Below are 21,148 nucleotides of genomic sequence, written 5' to 3'. Positions count from 1 at the left end.
TATGTATTTGATCTTGGAATCTCGAGAATGTCGAGTGGAAGCGTCCGGTTGTTGTAGGTGGGTGTTTGAACTCGACGTTTTTCGATTTACGTAAACGTGCTGTCGTTTCGCTGTTTATTTTACGAAATTGACCGTCATATTACATTAAAAACTGAGAACGGGGCCGATTCCGTCGAATGACACGAATAATACGAATTACTGTTGGGTTTCAAGAAAGACAAGTTTATTTCGTTTACTGTGTATTTCGTTATTGGATTAACCTTAGGTGCGAGGATCGGCGACTGAATTACGCTTCTACATTTTTACAAGTATTTATACAAGTATTTATACTTCAGAGACAAAGGGCAAGGGATGGTTTCTTTGATCTAATCTATTGTTTATTATTAGTACATTACTATTTGGACAGTCGTTCGATGTTACTTTCTCTTGAAAATTGCACAAACCCTTCGCGTAATAGTTCCTATTTTACGCAATAAGCTTCCAATTGTACGCTGCTCGTAGAACTTTCACGAATTATTTCATTCAATCGTCGATAAATTGGGAAGATTTCAAATCGATAATCTTTCGTAATAGAATATACTGAAAGAACCTCCTCGTGTTTCCCCTAAATCACGAGCCTGATCTATTCTCGAGAAGGCTGCTTTCTTAAGCAGCCCTAAAGTTCCACGTTAGACGAACGCTGAGGGCGCGCGTGCGACACATTCAGCCTCGGACCCAGCCTGCCACGTTGGGAAACGTGACAAAAGGGCAGGTTATAAATTCAGCCGCTTTTCTCCGCTGTTTCGGTTTCTTGCACTCGAGACGAGTGTCTCGGCACCACGCCCTCTCGGTTTCCACCCTGAAAATTGTAAAAAGCCCACGTTGCGCCTACGCAACAACCGTTGGGACCGTGACCGAGGCGTGAGAAGGGCCTCTAATAAATTTCTAATCCAACCGGGACGAACCGGGAGGAACACCGGCCGGGGGACAACGCCATGGCCAACCCGAAAAGAAACCCGGGCGGGCGAACGCCTAATTGGCCGGCAAGATTTGTTTCGATTCTCTCTCGCGGGCTTCCCCGAAAATAGAAAACCACCACGTTGGAGAATTTACGAGCAGACCACCGGCGGGATCGTGCCTTGAGAAATTTACGGCGACACCTTCGAATCGATTTTTTTTTTTTTTTTCTTCTTCGATCTGATCTACAGGCTTCGAATCGATGATTTGCGGTATCGAAGGAAGATCGATTGATATATATATATATATATATATATATATATATATATATATATATATATTTTTTTTATCGGAGGAGAGAGTAACGCACATTCTCGTTTTAGAAATCTCTAAATTTCTACGTATTTAAAATTTAATGCTCAATCTTGAATGTCGTACGAAAGGCTCGTGATCGTCGTGTATGTTGGTCTTTGACGTAACAAAATCTCATGTTCTTTCAAAGATCATCGATAAGAGAAAGACGAAAATTATTTGCGAGACCAAATACCGATTCTTAATAAGATCTTAATAATCCTTTGAATTTATTTGATTTTCCCCGTCTGTCATAATATTTACGAACGACGGTATATTCGCAACGTCGAAGTGTTTCGCGGAGATTGGAGACTCGTCGCGAACTCACTTGACGTCTTAATGAATAGTATTACGGTGTATCGTGAAATTCTACATTTCTTGGAGAGGATCTCCCTTTGGAAAATGGGTCATCGCACGGCACTCTCGAACAGAAGAACGTTAATGCTGGAACAAGCGCGCCCGCGAAATCAAACACTGGAATAATTCCCAGCTATATATACCGTATAACCGGGGAAAGTCTACCTGAGAAACTGCCTCGATTACGTACACACACACACACACACACACACACATACACACAGAGGGACACCGTTTCCCTCCTTTGTCATCTGGCGAATTAATCTAACCGTCAGGGCCAAATTAAACATCCGTTAAAAAACCACCCCATCGTGGGGTCTGTTTTGATCGTCGTCGAGACGCTCGAACGTTAGTTTGGTTGTTCGAGGCTCGAAGTGTTCATCGATCGAGTAAGTAGCTCGATCACGAGCAGAACACGAATGGAGAGGAGAGGCGAAGGAGGCACACAGGAAGAAGGTGGGAACGGGGGGGCATATTTCATCGAAGATCGATTACGCTGCCCGAGACCTCGGCGCTGACTTCCGATTACCTGAGAATTAATTCCATGCCGGGCTGCTCCACTTAAATTCGTTCCATTTTCGAGGTTAACCAGTGGCGCAGGCAGGTCCATTATAACCTATCATTAGCGGATCTGTTCTATAAAGCTTCCTCGATAAACCCACACCCATCGGCTTGTGCTCGCTTGTGCTCGTCCATTTTTTTTTTTTTTTCGTTCTATTCTTTTTTCTTCTTCTTCTTTTCTCCCTTTTCTCCACCCTCTCCATATCTGGCGTTCTCGTCGCGAGCCACCCTCCGGGATAATTCAATTTACCGGTGCCGGCGTGATTAAACGAAACGCTTTCCTTCGACGTCCGCTCGCTCGTTCGCTTGTACACACCGGGGGAATGAAACAGGCAAGGGATCAACGGTACGTGCGAGCCGTCATCGTGTAGATACACTATATAACTCGTCTGGTACGGTGATGCGATGAAAAATATGGACGGTGAAAGGAGCAGCGGATGAGAAAAGACCGATGATGAAATGAGAAAACAGGTGAAGATACGTTGAAACGAGTGGAATCGCGGAGGGGTGCAGAAGAGTTTATTATCGCTGCGAGACGAATTCGCCGTGAATGAATTTGGAATCTGGAATGTTTGAAAAATAAATGAAAGCGAGAAGTAATGAAATAATTCGTCAGTGAATTTTATGTGAAGTTTTCCAATAGCAGCCTGATGACTAAATTACACGTCAGACTGTGTGTTCTACATATTTTACACATTGTGCGCATTTTATGTACATTTTAAGATTCCTTCACCTTTGTTATTTACGTAAAAGTCTGTGATATGACGAACGAATGTCTGAATATATCTAATAATAATTGATGATGCTAACAATGCTAATAATTATCGCCGCTAATAATTCAATTGCCACTCGTCGTAGTTTTAACGAGGGGAAATGGGTGGGTGATAAGGAAACGGTATGAAAACGATGAAAACGAGGAAGAGATGGGATAACGAAGGAGAATAAAAGCGACAGGACAAACTGGAACAGGGGTTGTGGAGAAGGAACAAAAGGGAAAGAAGTTAGCAATATTAAGTGAAACGAAGGAGGATGGGGCGAGACAAAGGGCGAGTTGCACGCAGAAATGATACAAAAGACAGTGGAAACTGGATGTAAAGTTCAGTATATCGTATATACATGTAAGAGGGGGCGGGGGAGGAGGAGGGGCGGCGAGGAAAGGGAAACTCGAGAACTAAATTCCAGACGACTCAAGAACCGGCGAGAGGAAGCCGTAAGAATAAAAGATATGAGAAAAGGGTATAAGATGGAAGATGGATCGCCAGGAAGAAGTGACGAAGGGCGATGCGAACATTTCCAAATGTGAAATTCGAGATTCATGAAAACAATGATTTAAGGGAAACTCTTTTCCGTAACATTTGTACCTATCACAGACGATGGATGGATGTATTGTAGACTCGGTAAGAATATATTACGCTCAAGTGTGTGTGTGTGTGTGTTTATTGCCATTTCATCAAATTTCGTCGAGTTTACAGTTTACTCGGATTCACGACGAATGTCGTAAGAAGAGTTTCAGAGATAAACTTTCGAAAATAATATCTTCAACGCGTCGGTTCGTGAAAAGAGAGAAAGAAATTACATTTTATCAAGTTGTTTTAACAAAACGTGCCCTGTCATCGTGTGATCCTTTTCGCAAGGATTCAAATTATGTACAGAGGACGGGGTTAAAACGTTTCCTCAATATTCGCTCAACTTCACCCTGATCCGTAATTTACAATGATCGGTACACGGGCATCGGTCGGCGGACAAGACAGATCGACTAGAACCGAACTACTAGAATCAAACAGAAAGCAGTCGTGTAAGCTACTATCGGAAGCAGGATCATCGAGATCTTATCCACGCGAGACCAAAGCCCGTTCGTTCTGGTCGAGGAAACGCGACGCGCCGTGAAATTTATCACAGATCCCCGTAGACACTTCCGTTCGCCGTTGAAATTCTCCCCGTCCGTGGAAACCACTTTCCGAAAGCGCCGGACCAGCCAATGAGAATGGGACGCGGGATAAGAAAAAGAGAGACGAGAAGAAGAAAGAGGATGTCTGAGAGATGCACGGTCGAGAAGAGGACCGGTACATTTCGCGCATTCGCAAATTGCACAAAGTCGCGGAACATAATCAAAATCGATATCATTGCCGGAGTGTCATAAGTTAAGCGAGTTTTCTTATCCACGTCTTTCCTTTTCAATTTTTCTTACGCGAGAGGTTTTTTTTCCCTCCCTGTTGCTTGATCCCGTGTGTTCTGGTGAATAAAGATTCTATCTCGTTTGGAATTTTCCTTAGACCGCCATGCAAAATTCGTTTAGTTAATCCGAGGGAACAGAGAGAGAGAGAGAGAGAGAGAGAGAGAGAGAGAGAGAGAGAGAGAGAAGCAGAAGAAAGAAAAAACGCAGTCTCTCGCTTTTTATTTCGTTGATTTCTTAGATTTCGACCTCGTTGGAAAGCTTCGTTCGTATACGACGTTACGCGAGCCTTTGCGGCTTTGGTTTCTTCTGGACGTCGTCTCCGCGTCATCTTTGTGTAAATCCACCCCGAAAGAAACGTTGGAATGCCGCGAAGAAATACAAGGTACTCCGTAACAGGTGGAAGAGGAAAAAGAAAGAGGCAAGAGATGGGTGGCGAAGGGAGGCAAAGAGATTCTCCTCTTTCTCCCGATGAAAATCTCGTTCTGCGATCTGATTTCCTCAAGTTTCGAGGGGAAATTCGATTGCAACGTACAATATTGGTACATTGTACGTTTCGTGTCGCAAAGGGCGAACGCGACGAACGTTCGACGAATTGTAAAAGCGTAGCTGGAAATTAGAAAGTGTAATTCTCGAGATGCGTGAATCATAGTTTGTTGACGTCGAGATTAGAAACGCTGTATCAAAGAGCACTTCAAACTGCGCGTGTTACGAGATAACCTGAACACTTAAGATTCCTTTTCTCTTTGGGAATGCGTAAATCTGAATTGCCCGACGGAAAATTTCAACGTACCACGCACACTGTGGTCGTTTCCCAGCGACTCTATGACTATAAGGCATTCTGCAACAGCGTATTCCCATTGATTTTCCCACATGGACGTTGTGAACGTTACTTTCAATATCCTACGAACCTCACTGACGCATTTCTGCAATTCCCTCTGCCTCTCAACGATACCGAAAGCTACCATCCTCGACGTCGATGGCATCTCCGCTTCACCGTTCGATTCTACGTTCTCCGAATTTCCAGCAGATTCGTAGCATTCTTAAAATATCAGTTTTGTTGGTTGATCATTCGAGAATCGCTAATTGGACACGTGAATATTTAATATATAAGTAATATATGTAATTAACCTGAATATTTAATACAAGTAATATAATTAATTGGGAAAATGAGATGCACGTTCAGTAACCTCCGTTACAAAATTAATTTGTCTGATTCGAAACGACAAATGACATATGTTTTTACACGTGTCGCGAGAGTGAAAATTAAAAATTTTCATCCCTGTTAATTTCGATACTTACACATGTCGTCCGCCGCTAGAACGTCATGGTTTTCCAGATGGTTTACTAGCTCGACGGACTTGGACTGAAAGTAATTTATTTACCTCGCAATCAGTCTAATTGACGCTCGCGTATATTTAAAAGCTAAAAGTAAATTATTCCCGCGGAAAGATTCAATTTTTTCCACTCGCGCCGTTCGCCGTTTTAATGCTTCAATCAAAGCCCGAATTATTCGAATCGCGCCATTTATTTCACTGAAATTTTCACTGCTCGAACGAGAGCAAGAGCCGCGAAAATCTGCAGAGGGTCGACGTTTCTCGATTTCTCTCTTCCTCTCTCGCGGAGAGGAAGAACTTCCACGCCGATGGACGTGGATCTGATTAAGGGTCTTCTTAACGAAGGGTTGACATTCAAGACCAAGATCCTCTTGTCGCGGACGTCGTTCATCTCCAACGATATGCTCGATTATTTTTTGAACGATCGCGCATATTAGGATTCCGATCCCGGAATATCCAGACGGCAGGAAGAGGTTTGACAGCGAATAGACAGCGATCCTCTCGGTTTGTATTATTAACCAGGAAGCAAGCTCGATTGGCTGGAAAATTCACGGGCCACTTTAATTGGCTTAGTCGGAACAGAGATAAGGGTAAACGAGGGAGATAAGGGTCGTGGGATAATCGGGATCGTTGCACGTTTCTCGAGCTTGCCCTGTCCTCTTGTTTCCGCGCCCAGTACGAGAAAGCAAAGGCTTGCCGGAAAATTAAGATTGAAGGGGAATTACGGGATGATATTTTACGGAGAGCAGCCGGACGCTGATTTCACGGCGATCGCGACAACCGAGAGATAAAGTTTGATTTACGAGCAACTTTGGAATTTTTTGCCGTTTCAGAAGTTCGATTGTAACGTTCCGATGTCGAGTCGTTTGAATCTACGTGACGTATTGTTCTGATTAAACTCAAAGGCATGCACATACGTATGTACGTGTGAATATTTGAACGCGACAATGAGGCGTCTTAAAAATTTTGTGGAATAGTTTTGAAAATCTGATCACATTGATTTGCAAAAAACTTCGAGACATTCAGAGTTCATTCGTGAATTATATAACATTTAATATTTTGACGTCTATTGTAATATATAATCGAAAATACTTGGAATTTTGATTAGAAAATTCTCAATGTTGCTCGTAGGAAGCTGAAAAATGTACAAAGAGTCGCGGGCAAATTTAAAATTCGTGGGAGGGCGTGTTTGGAACGGTTCAATCTTATTTTATGGGGATAAGGGTCGAAGAGGTGTTTAGGTTTATAGACGAACGATGGCGAAGCAGTGTTTAACCCCATTCAAGTGTTAGAAAAACATCTTTTGCCCCTGGGAGGTCCAGGGAGATTTTTATCGCATAACCATTGGGTGGTTAGTCGGTGCGCGAACGCCGATGGAGTTTAGCATTTCGTTTACGACTCATCATTTTCCCCGTGGCTAAGAAAAATTCGTGGAAAATGCTCTCGCCTCCGGGTGAAATCTGATTAAAACTTTGATAGACGTACGTGTATCCATATAAAATATCTTGCCGTCATCGTGCATCTATTAGAAAGTTGTAAAAGAAAAAAAAAAAAAAAGAGACAAATTTACGAATGTACGTAGGTTAATGTGGAATTGTTCAGTTTGTTCTGTGATTTTCATTAATTAAAAGACACTTTGATGCTTTGTTACCTTGATCAATTTGAACTTACACGTGGACGAGACGGACGATCAAGGAGATTAACTTTCGCCAATGACGTTTCATCAGGGGGAAGAAAATTGATAAAGTCGCCGCTTTCGTGAATAATTAGACAGAAGGGGGGGGAGATAATTCTATTTATCTCTCAATTTCCTTCTTTATCCTTTGGTATCCTTGACAATAATTTCGCAAAGTTAACGTCAGCTCGAGGAAATTGTTGACGATTCGGTCGCTAAAATTCTCGTCTCGAGGACGGCGACGTTGGCGAAAGCCATCTCCTTAAGTGGTCAATCTTCTCGCGAAAGAATATCATTCGATTCTGGAAAGTCCAGAAACGATTGCCACGTCCATGGACGTTCCGTTGACTTCCGGACTTCCATTCGCGCGTCGGCGAGTCTCTGAAAATCCCATTCTCCCACGCTTCTCGTTCATCCGGCTCGCCGATCGATTTTACATGGAATCCTCCATAATCCCAGCATTTCCATCGTACAATTTTCTAACCAACCTTTCCTTTCAATCAACCCTTCAACAAATTGATGACCTCTGCCAAAGATGGATACTCTATTCTATAATTTATTTCTCCCGTTGCAATTCACTGATAACCGATATCATAAATCGTGGGAGATGACACGAAACGCAAGTTCTCGATCAGTGGGGCAAAGTGTTGCATGATTCAACTTGGTTTGCCGATCCTGAATGGGTTAACAGTAGAACCGCCGTAGGCCAACAAGTTAATAATTCAAAACCGCTGAAAGTCAAATGACGCTGCAGCAACGTTAATCACTGAACGTTGAGAATCACATGAGGCTGCAATATATACCGATGAGGATACAATAGTCACCGATTTTAATATATACAGGGTGTTCCGGATTAAATTGTCAAACTTTAGATGTGAATTTAGTAGCCTAAAACAAACAAATTTTTTCCTCTGGAAGTGTGCTCGCAAATGCTTCCTTCAAGAGATATTTACTACTAAAGTTGTAGGTCTTAGTATACCATCGAAATAATTCAGGTATATTAAAGAAAATTGTTGTGTTTATTACTAAAAATTATTGTAATTATTATGTTTGTAATTATTATGTTTGTAATTATTAATAGATGTGTTGCTCAAAATGATTACCATCAGCTTGGAGACAAGCATTACACCTATCAATAACAGAAGAAGTGGACGATTGACACTGTACGTCTATTATTTCGTTACTCGCTTGCATTATTCTCAATTTTAATGTTTCAATGTTATTAACAGTACACTTTTTGCTTCACTGCTCCCTACACGAAGAAAGCATTTGCGAGCATACTTTCAGAAGAAGAAAATTTGCTTGTTCTAGGGCTCTAAATTCATATCTAAAGTTTGACGATTTAACCTCGGCAACCCCCTGTGTATATCGTTAAAGCATTCTCCTCTCATCAAGGGAGATCAACGCGATATATAAAATTGCGATACGTTGCGACTACGATCATCTCATCTTCCTTCCGCTAAATCTTCGTCGGTAGAAAAATGTCCAAATGTCCAACGTCGTTCGCTGCGGTGTCGACCGTGCCCCGGGCCATCATTGCCATTTGTAAGAACGTGGAAGAACCGTGTGACCCAGATTCCGGGAATTTCTTGGCAAACTGGAAACTCTGGTGATGTGACGGCCCCCGTTAATTAGTAACCGTCCAACGGGCGTTTCGAAATCGATGGAAACAATTACGACGGGAACGGGGAGAAGGAGAAGGGATGCTTAAGTAGCTCGCGGCCATTTATCAGCTCCCACTCTGCCCCTCGCGCGCTTTTATGCAATCACGCGTGGCGGCGCAACTTGGAAGGCAGCGGTTCGACACGAACGCCGGCAGCACGGTGCATTAAATCAATCTGCCTACCCCGTTTGTTGGAGGATCCATCGGTGCAAGCGCGGAGGGATCGTTTTTCATTAGCGTTCGAGCGGGCGTGTTTGATTCACAGGGGGGGCGAGAAGACGGGCCAGATAGAGGGGCCACGGGTAAAAAGCGTTGATTATCGTCAGGTAGAACCACTTTGCTCGGCAGTATTTATGCCCGCGAGAACGTTCAGGGGGAAGAGGTGGTGTATGTCGTTGTCGAGTGCGATCGAATGATAAGCGAGCTTCTTCGTTTACGCCTGCACGCTGCTGCGTGAATTCATGGCGATAAATCGGCCGGCGATTTACGGAGCACGCGGCATGTAGTATCGGCCTCGAGGTGAATCGGAAGTTTATTCGGTCAGTTTAGTCTCGAGATTTTGATGATAGAGCGCTTAATTCGAGCGTAATTTCTTGTGCAAATTTAGTTGAAATGTTCTTGTAAGATTTTTTCGGTCGCTTTTTAAATTAAACGATGTAAATTCGGATATAGAACGTTGCTACTGAAACGTCGCGTCTATCTATTTATAGCGATTAAAGTTCAAATTACAATAAAAGTTCAAGTATAAAATTGAGGTTCAGGCTGTACTTTAGTCGATGTAGTTACGATGTTTGTTTGTTAAATCGATTCTGAAAAATTCACTCGCAAGTGTGTTTAAAAGACGTCTTTGAGGATTTTTAATATCACCGTCGCACTGATTTCTCGCGGTACTTTACGGTAACACGGGCGAATTTTTTATTTCCAATGACACAGATACATCAAACGAAATCTAGAAATCATAAATCTTCGTAGCTGTGCAGCCGAACTTATATCTTATCTCGTACGAACATCATCGTTACGTAAAAATACTGCAGCCTTCAAAATATAATAAATATCGCCCGATAGATAAATAACGGATGTCTCATACAGTAAAATTTCCTAAAATTTCCTTTTCATACACTTGTAAAAAAAGGAAGAAAAAATCTTCGAACAAATATAAAAAAAAAAATTTAAATCAACAAGTGAAATACTCCAGAAAAATATTAATGAATGTACTAAAAAATTTACGATGCTTGCAATGAACAATTATTTGATGCTACGACAACAGCAGCACGAAACTGGTTAATAAACAGTTGAATACGTAGCATTGAAATCGTGCGTTGCTGCAAAAATACACGAGAACTGTGTTAAAAATATCCAACTGACTTGGAACGCCCTGTAGATCGAACACTCGCCGCTACCACTAATACGCGAAGCCACCAACCGCGATCATAAATAAAGAAGTTATCTTAAGCGATACAACGTGTGCACGTGGAGCGGGACGCATTGTCCACGAGCGTCCCCGGAGGAAGATTAGGCCGATCCTCGAGGAGGATCTAATCTGTCTACACGGGCGGCCTTTTAGCGAGGCCAAGGAGGCCATACTTCTTCCCCTCGATATTAATTTCTCGCGTCGGGAAAATGAATCTTATTCACACGGGAGCGCAAAGTAGCGTACCGTGTTCCCCGTCCTGCGACGGACGGAGGTCCGTTTTGAAAACGGCACGGGACCAACCGGCTCAGGCCGGCATCGTGTAATCGAATATCAATTTTTCCCCGGCGATAAAGCAGTCTCTTGATTGACGAGATAAATCGCCGTCGTATCTCCTCCCCTCTCCCTACGAAAGGTCACTGAAAGATGATTCTGTCCGTGGAACCGTTTAGGACCAACGGTGATCCACCGTGTCGTATCCCGAATGCATACTTCTCTTCCATCACGAAATTCCTTCGAAGGTTCTTTATCAACGTGAAGTTGATTTTCGCTGGTTTCCTCTGGGTGATAGAACTGGAACCTGATTTTTGGTGGATTATTGCAAATGCAAAGGGATTGAGCTACAAGAATTCTCTGATAACTATTTGTGAGAGTCTATACTTTTACATTTTAGAAGAGTAAAGAGTTTTATTGTAATTTCAGATCTCTGAGGATTTGAGCGCGTAGAGTTCACTATCAATTCTTTAACAAATTTTGTTGAAAAGTCATAAAAATTTTCCTATAATTTCGCAGAATTGTATATAAGAAATAAAAGAATTGTGTATGAAAAGAGTTGTATGTAAAAAAATTTTAATTCCAGAAGAATTAGAAGTACTGACACTTTACGAATGAATTTAATCTTCTGCTCTAAGAAAGTAGTAAACAGTTCAAAACTTTGTACGATAGATGTTTTGGATATCAGAAAAAAGCGTCTTGTTAATCTAGTTCTTTCTCTTTGAACGTGTTTGAAAAAAGAGAATTTAAAAAAATTTTTAGAAAGTTTTTTCTTACCAATCCTCTATGAATGGATTTGGCTTTGTAGTGAAAAAAAGGGCTGAAGAAATTTTGTCGCAATTTCACGAAATTACGTGCGAGAAAATGAAACTAAAAGTAAAGACAGGTTTGCATGCACATTTATCGCGAGCGCAAGACATGTAATACCTTGCTCCGACACGATGTTTCTGACGTGAGGCGAGACAAACAAGGCGCGGGAAGCGTCGGTGAAAAAGAAATTTGCGTGTATCGAAGACGAGCCACTTTGGAGCATCATCAACGAGAAACACACACGCCGCGTCGGTGTTTCTCGGCGAGTGCATTGACTCGTGAAAGAGGCGCGTCATCGTCTGGAGAACGAAATTTTTCAATCGATGACGCTCATCTCGAACCTCTTTACGCTACCACGTAAATATTCCGAGCACGCTTCAGATCCATGCGAGGCACAACAGTATTTCACGAACCAAAAACCTTTTTCAGCCGTTCAAAAAATAACTTGAACATCTCGCTTTTAATCTTACGACAATACTGAAGATTTCATCCGCGAATATATCGTGTGGCAGATGAGGTTCTCTGATCTGAAATTGAATCTAACATGACGTTGATTGAATTTATGGATTTAAATATTTATTATCTACTATTTTATCATTTATTTTACATAATACATAATTTAATATCCAAATATTATTTGAACATATTTTGCTTTTTATTTGTCATTTTATCCAGATTCTAAGCTTTTAAAAGATGTAAAAAAAAAAAAAAAGAAGAAAATGACCTTTGACATGTTTTCTAGCAAAGAAATAACGATAATAATAATAATATAATTTCATTCAGAACATAAAAAAGGCTCGCCCTCATAGATAAACATTAATATTAAATTATAAAATTACTCAAATGTATAAAATATTCAAAATGATAAAATAGTAAATATTAAATGCTTGATATTAAAATATTTCCAAAGTAGCCTTCTTCCTCGCGACAGAATTATTTTCTTCGTCTCAAAGCAAAACATCCCATCGTGTCGCTGTCCCTATAAATATCTGCTTTCTTGACGTTTCGTTGCAACGCGTAAGTCCCGCTAAATCCCGTCGAAGTTATCGCTGCGAAATCGAAACGCGACTTGACGCGTTGTGTACGTTGAATCAACGAGGTAGCCCAGTTGGCCAGACGATCGTTAAAACACCCGGCAAGAAGCAAAAAGGAAAGAGTTTCCTTAACCGGGCGGAGATCTGTTGAGACGAAGTCGATAACAGGAGTGACGGGTCATTAATCGAGCCGCCGATCGATTCAATTACCACGGGCGTTTTTGATCGTGGCGCCACGTGGAAGGAAGTTTCGAAAGTCGGTGTCGAAGCTCGCCACGGCGATTCAGGTCGTGTCGGGGCGGCGGGCTAAGTTAATTACTACAGAATTAATGTGGACCGACGGCGTTAATCCAGGCACGGCACGCGAGCCAATCAAGAGAGGGGCCAGATAAGAATTAAACGGTATCGAGCGTAGACGCGGCTCGTTAGTCGGACACCCCCGTGTCGAGCATAAATTTTCACCAGATATATAAGCCTTGTTCCGTTTCGCGCCGGACCCTACGTATGTATGTATGTATGTATGTATGTATGTACGTGGCATCGAATATCGTATCGAATCTCGACGGTGTATGGCAGCACAGTCGTCCCCCGAGTCACGCGTATTTCAATTGAAATCCCGGTTATTCATCGATATTATTGTATGCTGGACAAGCGTGCGCGTGACACGCATACGTTACCTTTTTATATCGTCTCCCATCGTACCTCAAAGCCTCGTATGTGTACGCGTTTATCTGTTTTTCTGGCCCCTAGTTGCCCGAATAATATCAATAGTCGACGTTCCCGCGAATATCTTGTTTTATTTTTTTGTTTACGTACGACACATATTGATTCGTGTAGTATTGAAATATCCTAAAATTCCTGGGAAATTTTACTCGTACATTTTTTTTGTGACAATTTGGAGAGGGAAATGTAAAAGCTCGACTTTTTGAACAAAATTTCACTTCTCGACAAGTCCCTTTAACGATTTAACTGATTTGGTATAAAATACCAGAGATTTTTAGATTCTTTTGGGGATGAAAAGCATTAGAATTGAACGTTTTTCTAGCATCGTGTCTTTAAAGTCACGTGAAATTACAAGATCTAGCATACTTGGATGTAATTCGTTATTATGTAAAAATGCCACGTTTCGTTATCGGTACGTTTCATAGCCACTGTACACACGTAGACTGTTCATTACCAGCAAAATTTATAAATCGTTGAAATTGTACTAATTTGATCTAAGTACCCTGCTCTAAAGTAGTAAAACAACCTCAATCTATACTTTTCATCGGGTTAAATTCGGTTTCGTTCAATTACTGCTCTAAAGTCGATGGCAATCGTGTTTGTCGCGTTTAAACGATGGCGAATAGGTTGGCCGGACGTATTACTAGCAAGGTAATAACGGTGTTCGGTTAATCGATCGTCGGTCTCGATCACTATAATTTTCTGATTTTTTTTTTTTTCTTTCTTTCTTTCTTTCCTTCTTTCCAACAGCAAGGTCTGCGCGTTCGCCGGCGAAGCCGCTAGGTGGTCGATTGGCTAATCATAATGATCGCACGATGAATAATGACCTCCCAGTTTCAATAGGAAGCCCCTACCAAGCGTTACGACTTGATCAATTTCCACCGGGAATTATAGTCTCTGAATATTTTGAAACTTTCTCGTTCAATCTCTTTAACGATCGCCATCTCGGTACGATTGTACGCCAGTAAACGCCCAACTTCTTCACGGGATCTTAATGATCCCTTTGTGGCCTAATTAATAATCGTCGAACTTCGAACGCGCTGAGAACGCAATGATCTCTTTCGTTTCTTTTTTTTAATAAATCGTACAGAGGCCGAGAAACGTTTTGAAATCGTTGCAAGCCTGACATCACTATTTACTATCCTATTTCTCTAATCAGAATACTTTCCTTTTTTTCGAGACATTCGGCAGACTTACGATTCGTTTTATTTCGTGAAATACCGTATTTTGTATTTTAGTAATTTTAAAGGACGGATTTTTTTTTTTTTTTTTATTGAAATCGTTTGCGTTTACAATGGTTTACAATGGCGATACAGTTGTTTGTGGTGTAACAATTGTTACAATTGAAACGAAAGTGATGGGAAAATTGTTTCAGCGCGCGTACTCGAAAGAAATATTTTTCTATTTGAAGCATTTAGAACGAACGTTTCTCCTTCCTCCCCTCTGCCCCTCCAATGGAAACAACGCGAGACAAAACGAAATTGAACGAATGTTGTTCCGCTGAAATGATTTTTACCAGTTCAGACAACTATGCGGATGGAATCCCTTTCCGGGGAGCTTAACGAACTCAGGGTTGAAAAATGTTTCGGAGTCTAATCGTGCCGACTAATAACAAGCCAGTAAATAGAACGTCATGATCGTAAAATCAACGAGGCAAGGGGTATCTTTGCCTCGCAGTGCGCTAATCTCGAAGCGTACGAGTTCATTTTCTGGAGGCCTGAGGCGCCTATCGTTAACCTTTAATTACAGGCCGTCCTAGGCGTCTGAATTTATCGCTAATAACGCGTTAGAGGCGTTAGACCCGATTTCCCGTGACATTTCTGTTACGAACCAAGTAACTCCTCCTCATTCTCGTTATCAAACGCCGAATTCATCAACTTTCTAAACGATTTGATCAGAGTAATGTTACGAAAATATTGTCAAATTGTATTAAAGTAATATGATTGAATTAAATATCGAAATATAGAGACAATTAAATGAAAAATAATATAAATACAGATCTTATTTATCAGGAAATAAAATTCCGCAATTAATCGTATGCAATGTATAAAGTCTCGCTCAAAAGTCTTGGGATACTTTTGTTTTCAATACTCGGTACCCATTATAGATTATCGTGTACGCACATTTTATAATACAGTATAATACGATGTATCTACATAATAATATAACAGTACAATATATATAATGTTAAAATACCTAAATAATATATTAATATATCAATAGAACCTTTTGTATAAAGTACGTATTTATTCTATTCACATTTATTGTATTATTTTTATTGTATGTAAATATAGTACTTGTTCCAAGATTTCTGGACATTATACAATTTTTCAATCATGTAATTCCAATAATCTACGTGACAAAGTATGACTAATGATCGCGAAATCACGGTTAAATTACTTCAATGAGAACTCAGCACGCAACCAGCGCGCAGTAGTAAAAAAAAAAAAAAAAAAAAAAATAGAACGTCCGACTTCCGGCAGAGAGAGAGAGAAAAAAAAAGAAGTCAGTGCCACGAAATTCGGAATGAGACACGCTAAACGCGCGATGAAAAAGCGATCTCGGACTCGTTATAAAAGTTCCGCCTTGCGCGCTAATACCAGAAAGTGGGTATCCGTTTTTGGGCGGAAATGCGGCTACAATTAAATTGCGCGGTCCTCGTTCGTCCTCGTTCGTTCACGTTCGTCCTCGCAGAGTACGAACACGTACGTTTATCTCGGCGACACCGAAGGACCCGGAGCGCTTACACTTTTTCTTTTCATTACCGTGCGATCGATCGCGTCGAACGCGCGCAACTGTTCCAGACCAGACCAAAACAAAGCGACGGCATTTCCAAGAATCGTGTCAGGTTAAATTCCATTTCTCATAGCGTGCCTGGTTAAACATTTACGTTTACGATTTGCCCTCTGTTTCTCTGCAACGTGGAAGTCAATTACGTTTCTTGAAAAATGTAAAGACGTTGAAAATTAACTCTTATCGCTCCGACTGGCAAACGCAGGCCAGCTACGTTTTGTACTTGAAATCAATCTCGAGCGTTTTGATTGATGGACATTAATCGCGAATGTAAGATCTCGATAGCGTTAGAAATAATCGGGGATACGACTGATCTCTACTGGAGTTTTCGATATCGTTTCAGACGTGCCTGCTGGGCCCGGTGGTCAGCGACAACAGCACGATCGGCGACTCGACCATCGAGGACGTGTCAGAGGTCTCGGAAACTAACAGCAACCTCGACGCAGACTCCGGAGACCAAGTAAGTCAATTACTAAACGCTGTTCCCTTACACGAATCTCCAAACTCTCCGACGGATATCTTCACGAAGTTCACCCTCCCCTTCCGTTGAAGTTCGCTTCTTCGTAAATTCGGATCACCGGCGTTGCTACGGGACTACCTTAAACGTTCCCTAAATTCGGCGTGTACGTATAAATTTCGACCGTTTCCTATCCGCTCGTACTTGCGGATTTTCGAAAGAACAAGGGAGAAGGAGAACGTGCAGCCAGAGAGAGAGAGAGAGAGAGAGAGAGAGAGAGAGAGCTGCGGGAAAAATAAACACTTTTATTCATGCCAGCCAGCCGGAAATAGGTCGCTGAAACCGTTACACCTATGCTGAACATCGTCGTCAAGCCTTTCCTCTTCCTCTTTCGCTCTCTCTTCCTCTTTCTTCGCCAACATTTTATGCTTCCTCTTTCCTTTTCTTCTCTCTCTCACTTTCTCTCTTTTTTCCGTGTGCCCCTCCTCGGTCGCGGAACACGGTGCACATCGGTGTGTAAAGTCTTTTACGCCTGGCCTCCGTTTCCTCGTTGGTCTTTCGTGCTCTGTTTAGCCGGCAGTTCGTCAACGGGAGCTTCCGGCGTCTTGCATGGCCTCGACTAATCTCAAGATGACGTTAGAGGACGCACTCTTCTTGGCTCTCCCTCTTTTTCTGGGACGCAGACGCGAAACGACGCGGAAATTCGCGCGCGAGTTCCTCCTCGCGCTGGGACGTTCACCCTTACTGCCTCTATCTCTCTCTCTTTCTCTTTCTCTACTTTGCATAATTTTGCCTTAAATCTCGCATATACAACGGTGTTTCCTTGCCAGTCGTGTAAAATGAAAGTAGGTAAATGCACGCGGATTTATAAATAAGTCGAAGGCGTAGCAGTATCTTTTACGCAGAAGTCTCTTTTGTTAATAGAAAGATCATCGACAGCCAATTTCTTTTTTAGTCAATACAATTCTGTCTTGTGTATTATACTCCAAAAAAATGTTTTTCCTTCGAATCTTCATCGCAAGAGAAATTTTCACCTTACTCGAGCCGTACAAGTGAAAAATTAATCTATAATCTTCTTTTTCTTTTTCTTTTTTTTTTTTCAAAATCGATCAAGCGATCGTTCTTCGCTCTCAAGTTAGTACGACAGACTTCTCTCCTAAAGTTTGCATATTTTTTCTCTTCTCTCTTCTTCCCCAGTTCTTTCTTACGAAATTAATCTTCTGAATTATTGTTCTAACTCTAATTAATTTCGATCGATATTCAGATAGATGTGCACGGGCACACGAAGTATTGCGCGAGTAATTACAGTTTTTCTGAACGCGACTCGCGTTTCTTATCGGACCGATCGGCGAAGACTTTCGCGACGTCTTTTCGCCCGACGGTTCGCCTCCTCTCGGAATTTCCACTTTCCTTGAGAGCTTCGAGAATGCAGCTTAGGCCAGGGGAAGCGAAGAGGTAGCCTAGTTTCGGTTCGTGGTGAAGCGAGACACGAACTGGCACGATGCGCCACAGTCGATACACGTGTAACGCTTCTTCATATTTCCTTCTTGGACTCGGAAACGCGGTTTGAATATCGGTCGGGCCGAACTTCCGCCAGATCGATGGTTTCCAATTGCCGCTCGAAGAATTTCCAGCTTTTAGAGTCGGAGACTCTACCCTGAAAGGTAACAGTATTTTCTCTCGTTGTTTTGCGTTATTTCACGAGTAACGCTGCTTCTTCGCTTAGTCGATCTTTTTCATCAACTATTGTTTGAGCCACGTTGTTTCCTAGCTGTCTATTTTCTTGATATTTGATCTTCGATGGATATTCAAAGTTCACACTGAGATTACTTGACACAGTGTCAGTGTTTTATTAATTTCGTAAAAAAAAAAAAGGAGATCAAACAACTGTAGTTTGTTTTGACAATTATTTAGAAACTTTGCACGTAAGAACCAAAGCCAAAAGTATTGATCGACGTCTTCGTCTTGGAACAGGTTTTAATCAAACTCTGTTTGATAAAGTTTTTCGTAGGTAATCCAGTGTCTGGATGAAGAGAAACTACGAAAAAGACAGAAGAAAAGAAAAAGAAAGAAAACGAAGGAGAACGCGCTGACGATCGTGCTCGTATTTCAATCTCAAATTTATGAAATATTCTAATACATTACACATCCCTGTTACTTGGTATATGTCTTGCTAAAGAACGTTTCAACTAAGATCAACTTTCTTCATCCTTGCCTTGCTTTTCCACTTTCAAAGAAACTTGATATCCTTCAAACTCTAAATTTGATCCTTAAACAAACGAGAAGAAACTTGCATACGTATATTATATATATTTAAAGAAGATCTTTTAAAGAAAATCTCTGTTTTAACTTTTGTACTGTGCAAATCGTACGGAAACCGAAGCCTCTCGAGGTGTCTCCCGATGATTTCGAGAAAAAGAAAAAAAATGTTCATGCCGCATTTCCGGCGAGCGCGAACGCATCAGCAAACATGAAAGTTAAACGTGCCTTCGTTCAATTTTGCATTGAAGTTTCTCCCTCTGAAATATACATCATCACGTTCATAAAAGACATTTCAGTGTAGGTTACCAAGAGAAATGATACGTTCTTTTTGATCTTTTTTTTTTTTTTTTCGATGTGTCTTACTGTTGTAAGTGAAAATTTAAAAATTAAACTTGATCAGTTATTGAACGAAAACTGCGCCTAATGATTTAAAAAGCAATTTCCTAACGATTCCAAAGCAAATGCAACATACAGGGTGTTTCGTAACTTTTGAGACCCACTTCGGGAGCTGATTGTACGCCTGAAAATAATGAAAAATATATATCATATAAATATATGTCCTATCTGTCTTCGTTTATGAGATATAATGAATTTTCTGTTTTAATTACTTTTACAAAAGATGCTNATCAACGTACTTTGTACCTGTTAGTTTCCCATAAAGAAAAGAAGGTCTAATTAAAAATTTATCAATTATTCCTGCCCATGCGTTTAAACTACATTGATGTTGATGTCTTGAATGCACAATAACATGTGGGTTTTATTCATCCCAATTATGATTATTATGAAAATTGAATATACCATCCCTGGTAAAACTAGCTTACTAGAGTTTCCTCTGTTTATAAAATCCATTATATCTTATAAACGAAGACAGATAGGACATATATTTATATGATCTTTTTAGGTGCACAATCAGCTCCCGAAGTTAGGTTTGGGTTACGAAGTATGGCCACAAGTTACGAAACACCCTGTATAATTAAACGATAAATCTGAGAAAGGCACCGAAATTAAGAGAGACTGAGATGGAGAATGAAGAATCCTTCAGCGTCCTTTGTCCATCCTTCTTTCCTCTAGCCGTCGTCGAGAGATCTGAGAATTTTAAAAGCGTCTACGTCTCTGCGGCGCGAGGAAAAAAACACGCGGGGAAATCGTAACGCTTAACATTGCGACGCCTTCGTCGCGCAAGCTTCTCCGGCGTTATGTTTCCGGCGTTGTCGTCGACGACCGCGCATTTTTCTCCGGAAGTCGCGTCGATTACGACCGTTGCTCGCGAATAATGGCAGCAAAATGGAGGGAGAGTAAAAATCCTTGCGTCTCGCAAATGTAGGCAATCTCTCGCGGAATCTAGTATCGCGCATTATGTTTATTTCCTGCTAGTTACAGTACATGTATGCTATAAATAGGTCGAAGTACCTCAATCTTATACCTTGTACCTTAATCGAGGCAAAAGTTACCTGTGTTTACGGTGAATCATCTCTCGTGGTAATGAGAATTCGATGATGGTTGTCTTTCCCACTTCCAAATTACGAAGTCTATTTCTAAAATTATAAAATCCTCGTCATTTAGAATTCTGAGAAACCTTTGTACTACTATATTTATAAGTAGATTATGTTTGACGGAGAGGCTCGTTATTGAAACAAGTATCGTTGCAAATTGTTGCACAGATAATTATCCGTAAACTATACATATTTATCTGTTATGTTTGTTAACTTTTGTAGAAATATTCATGAATATGTCACTCCCTTCAAAATACATATATCAACAGGTATATTTTCAAAAATTTCATGTCGTCTGAAGGATTAATTTCGCAATATTCCCGGGCTGTTCGCCGCGAAGGCAGTCGCGTCGTCGGGAAACGAGAAATCCCGGTAAACGCAGGTAATTCTTGGCTCGACTAGTGTATCATACGCGAGAGACGCCGGAAGTTTCCATTTACACGGTGAACAACGTTTTTCAACGGCATTATCTTCACGTCATTAATTACAATTACTGGAGGAGTCGTGTGTTAATTAAATACGTTCATGCGAAACAATTGCACAGAGAGAGAGAGAGAGAGAGAGAGAGAGAGAGAGAGAGAGAGAGAGAGAGATAAATGAAGTTGTATATAGCAAAAGTAGTAAAAGCTCAGAGGAGGAGAGGATACTGCCGTCATCCGTATATAGGTCGGTCCAACAATTTTCACTCCTCCGCTGAGAAAGTTTCGACCCCCTAAACCGGGCTGGCTCGTCGTTTCGCCAATTTTCGATTCGTTGGAAAAATGAATTAAAACTTGCCCAAAGTTCTCTCTCGTGCAGTCTCTCTTTTTTTTTTTTTGCTCTCTGCTTCCATAATATGA

General features: G+C 41.2%; 1 protein-coding gene across 3 annotated transcripts in view; it reads left to right on the top strand.

Moving 5' to 3' along the window:
- LOC122534280 (protein madd-4-like) overlaps positions 1-21,148 on the top strand; it is a 233,200-nt gene that overhangs the window by 111,503 nt on the left and 100,549 nt on the right. For all 3 annotated transcript variants that reach the window (XM_043664776.1, XM_043664774.1, XM_043664775.1), the window contains one exon: positions 16,441-16,557. In XM_043664776.1, coding sequence (XP_043520711.1) covers positions 16,441-16,557 — 117 coding nt within the window. The remainder of the gene's footprint in view (positions 1-16,440; positions 16,558-21,148) is intronic.

The sequence above is a fragment of the Frieseomelitta varia genome, unplaced genomic scaffold (genome assembly GCF_011392965.1).
Source record: "Frieseomelitta varia isolate USP_RPSP 00005682 unplaced genomic scaffold, Fvar_1.2 scaffold_582, whole genome shotgun sequence".
In the NCBI taxonomy this organism is placed as follows: domain Eukaryota; kingdom Metazoa; phylum Arthropoda; class Insecta; order Hymenoptera; family Apidae; genus Frieseomelitta; species Frieseomelitta varia.
The sequence above is the reverse complement of the archived record's forward strand: the minus strand, read 5'-3'. Positions and strand labels throughout refer to the sequence as shown.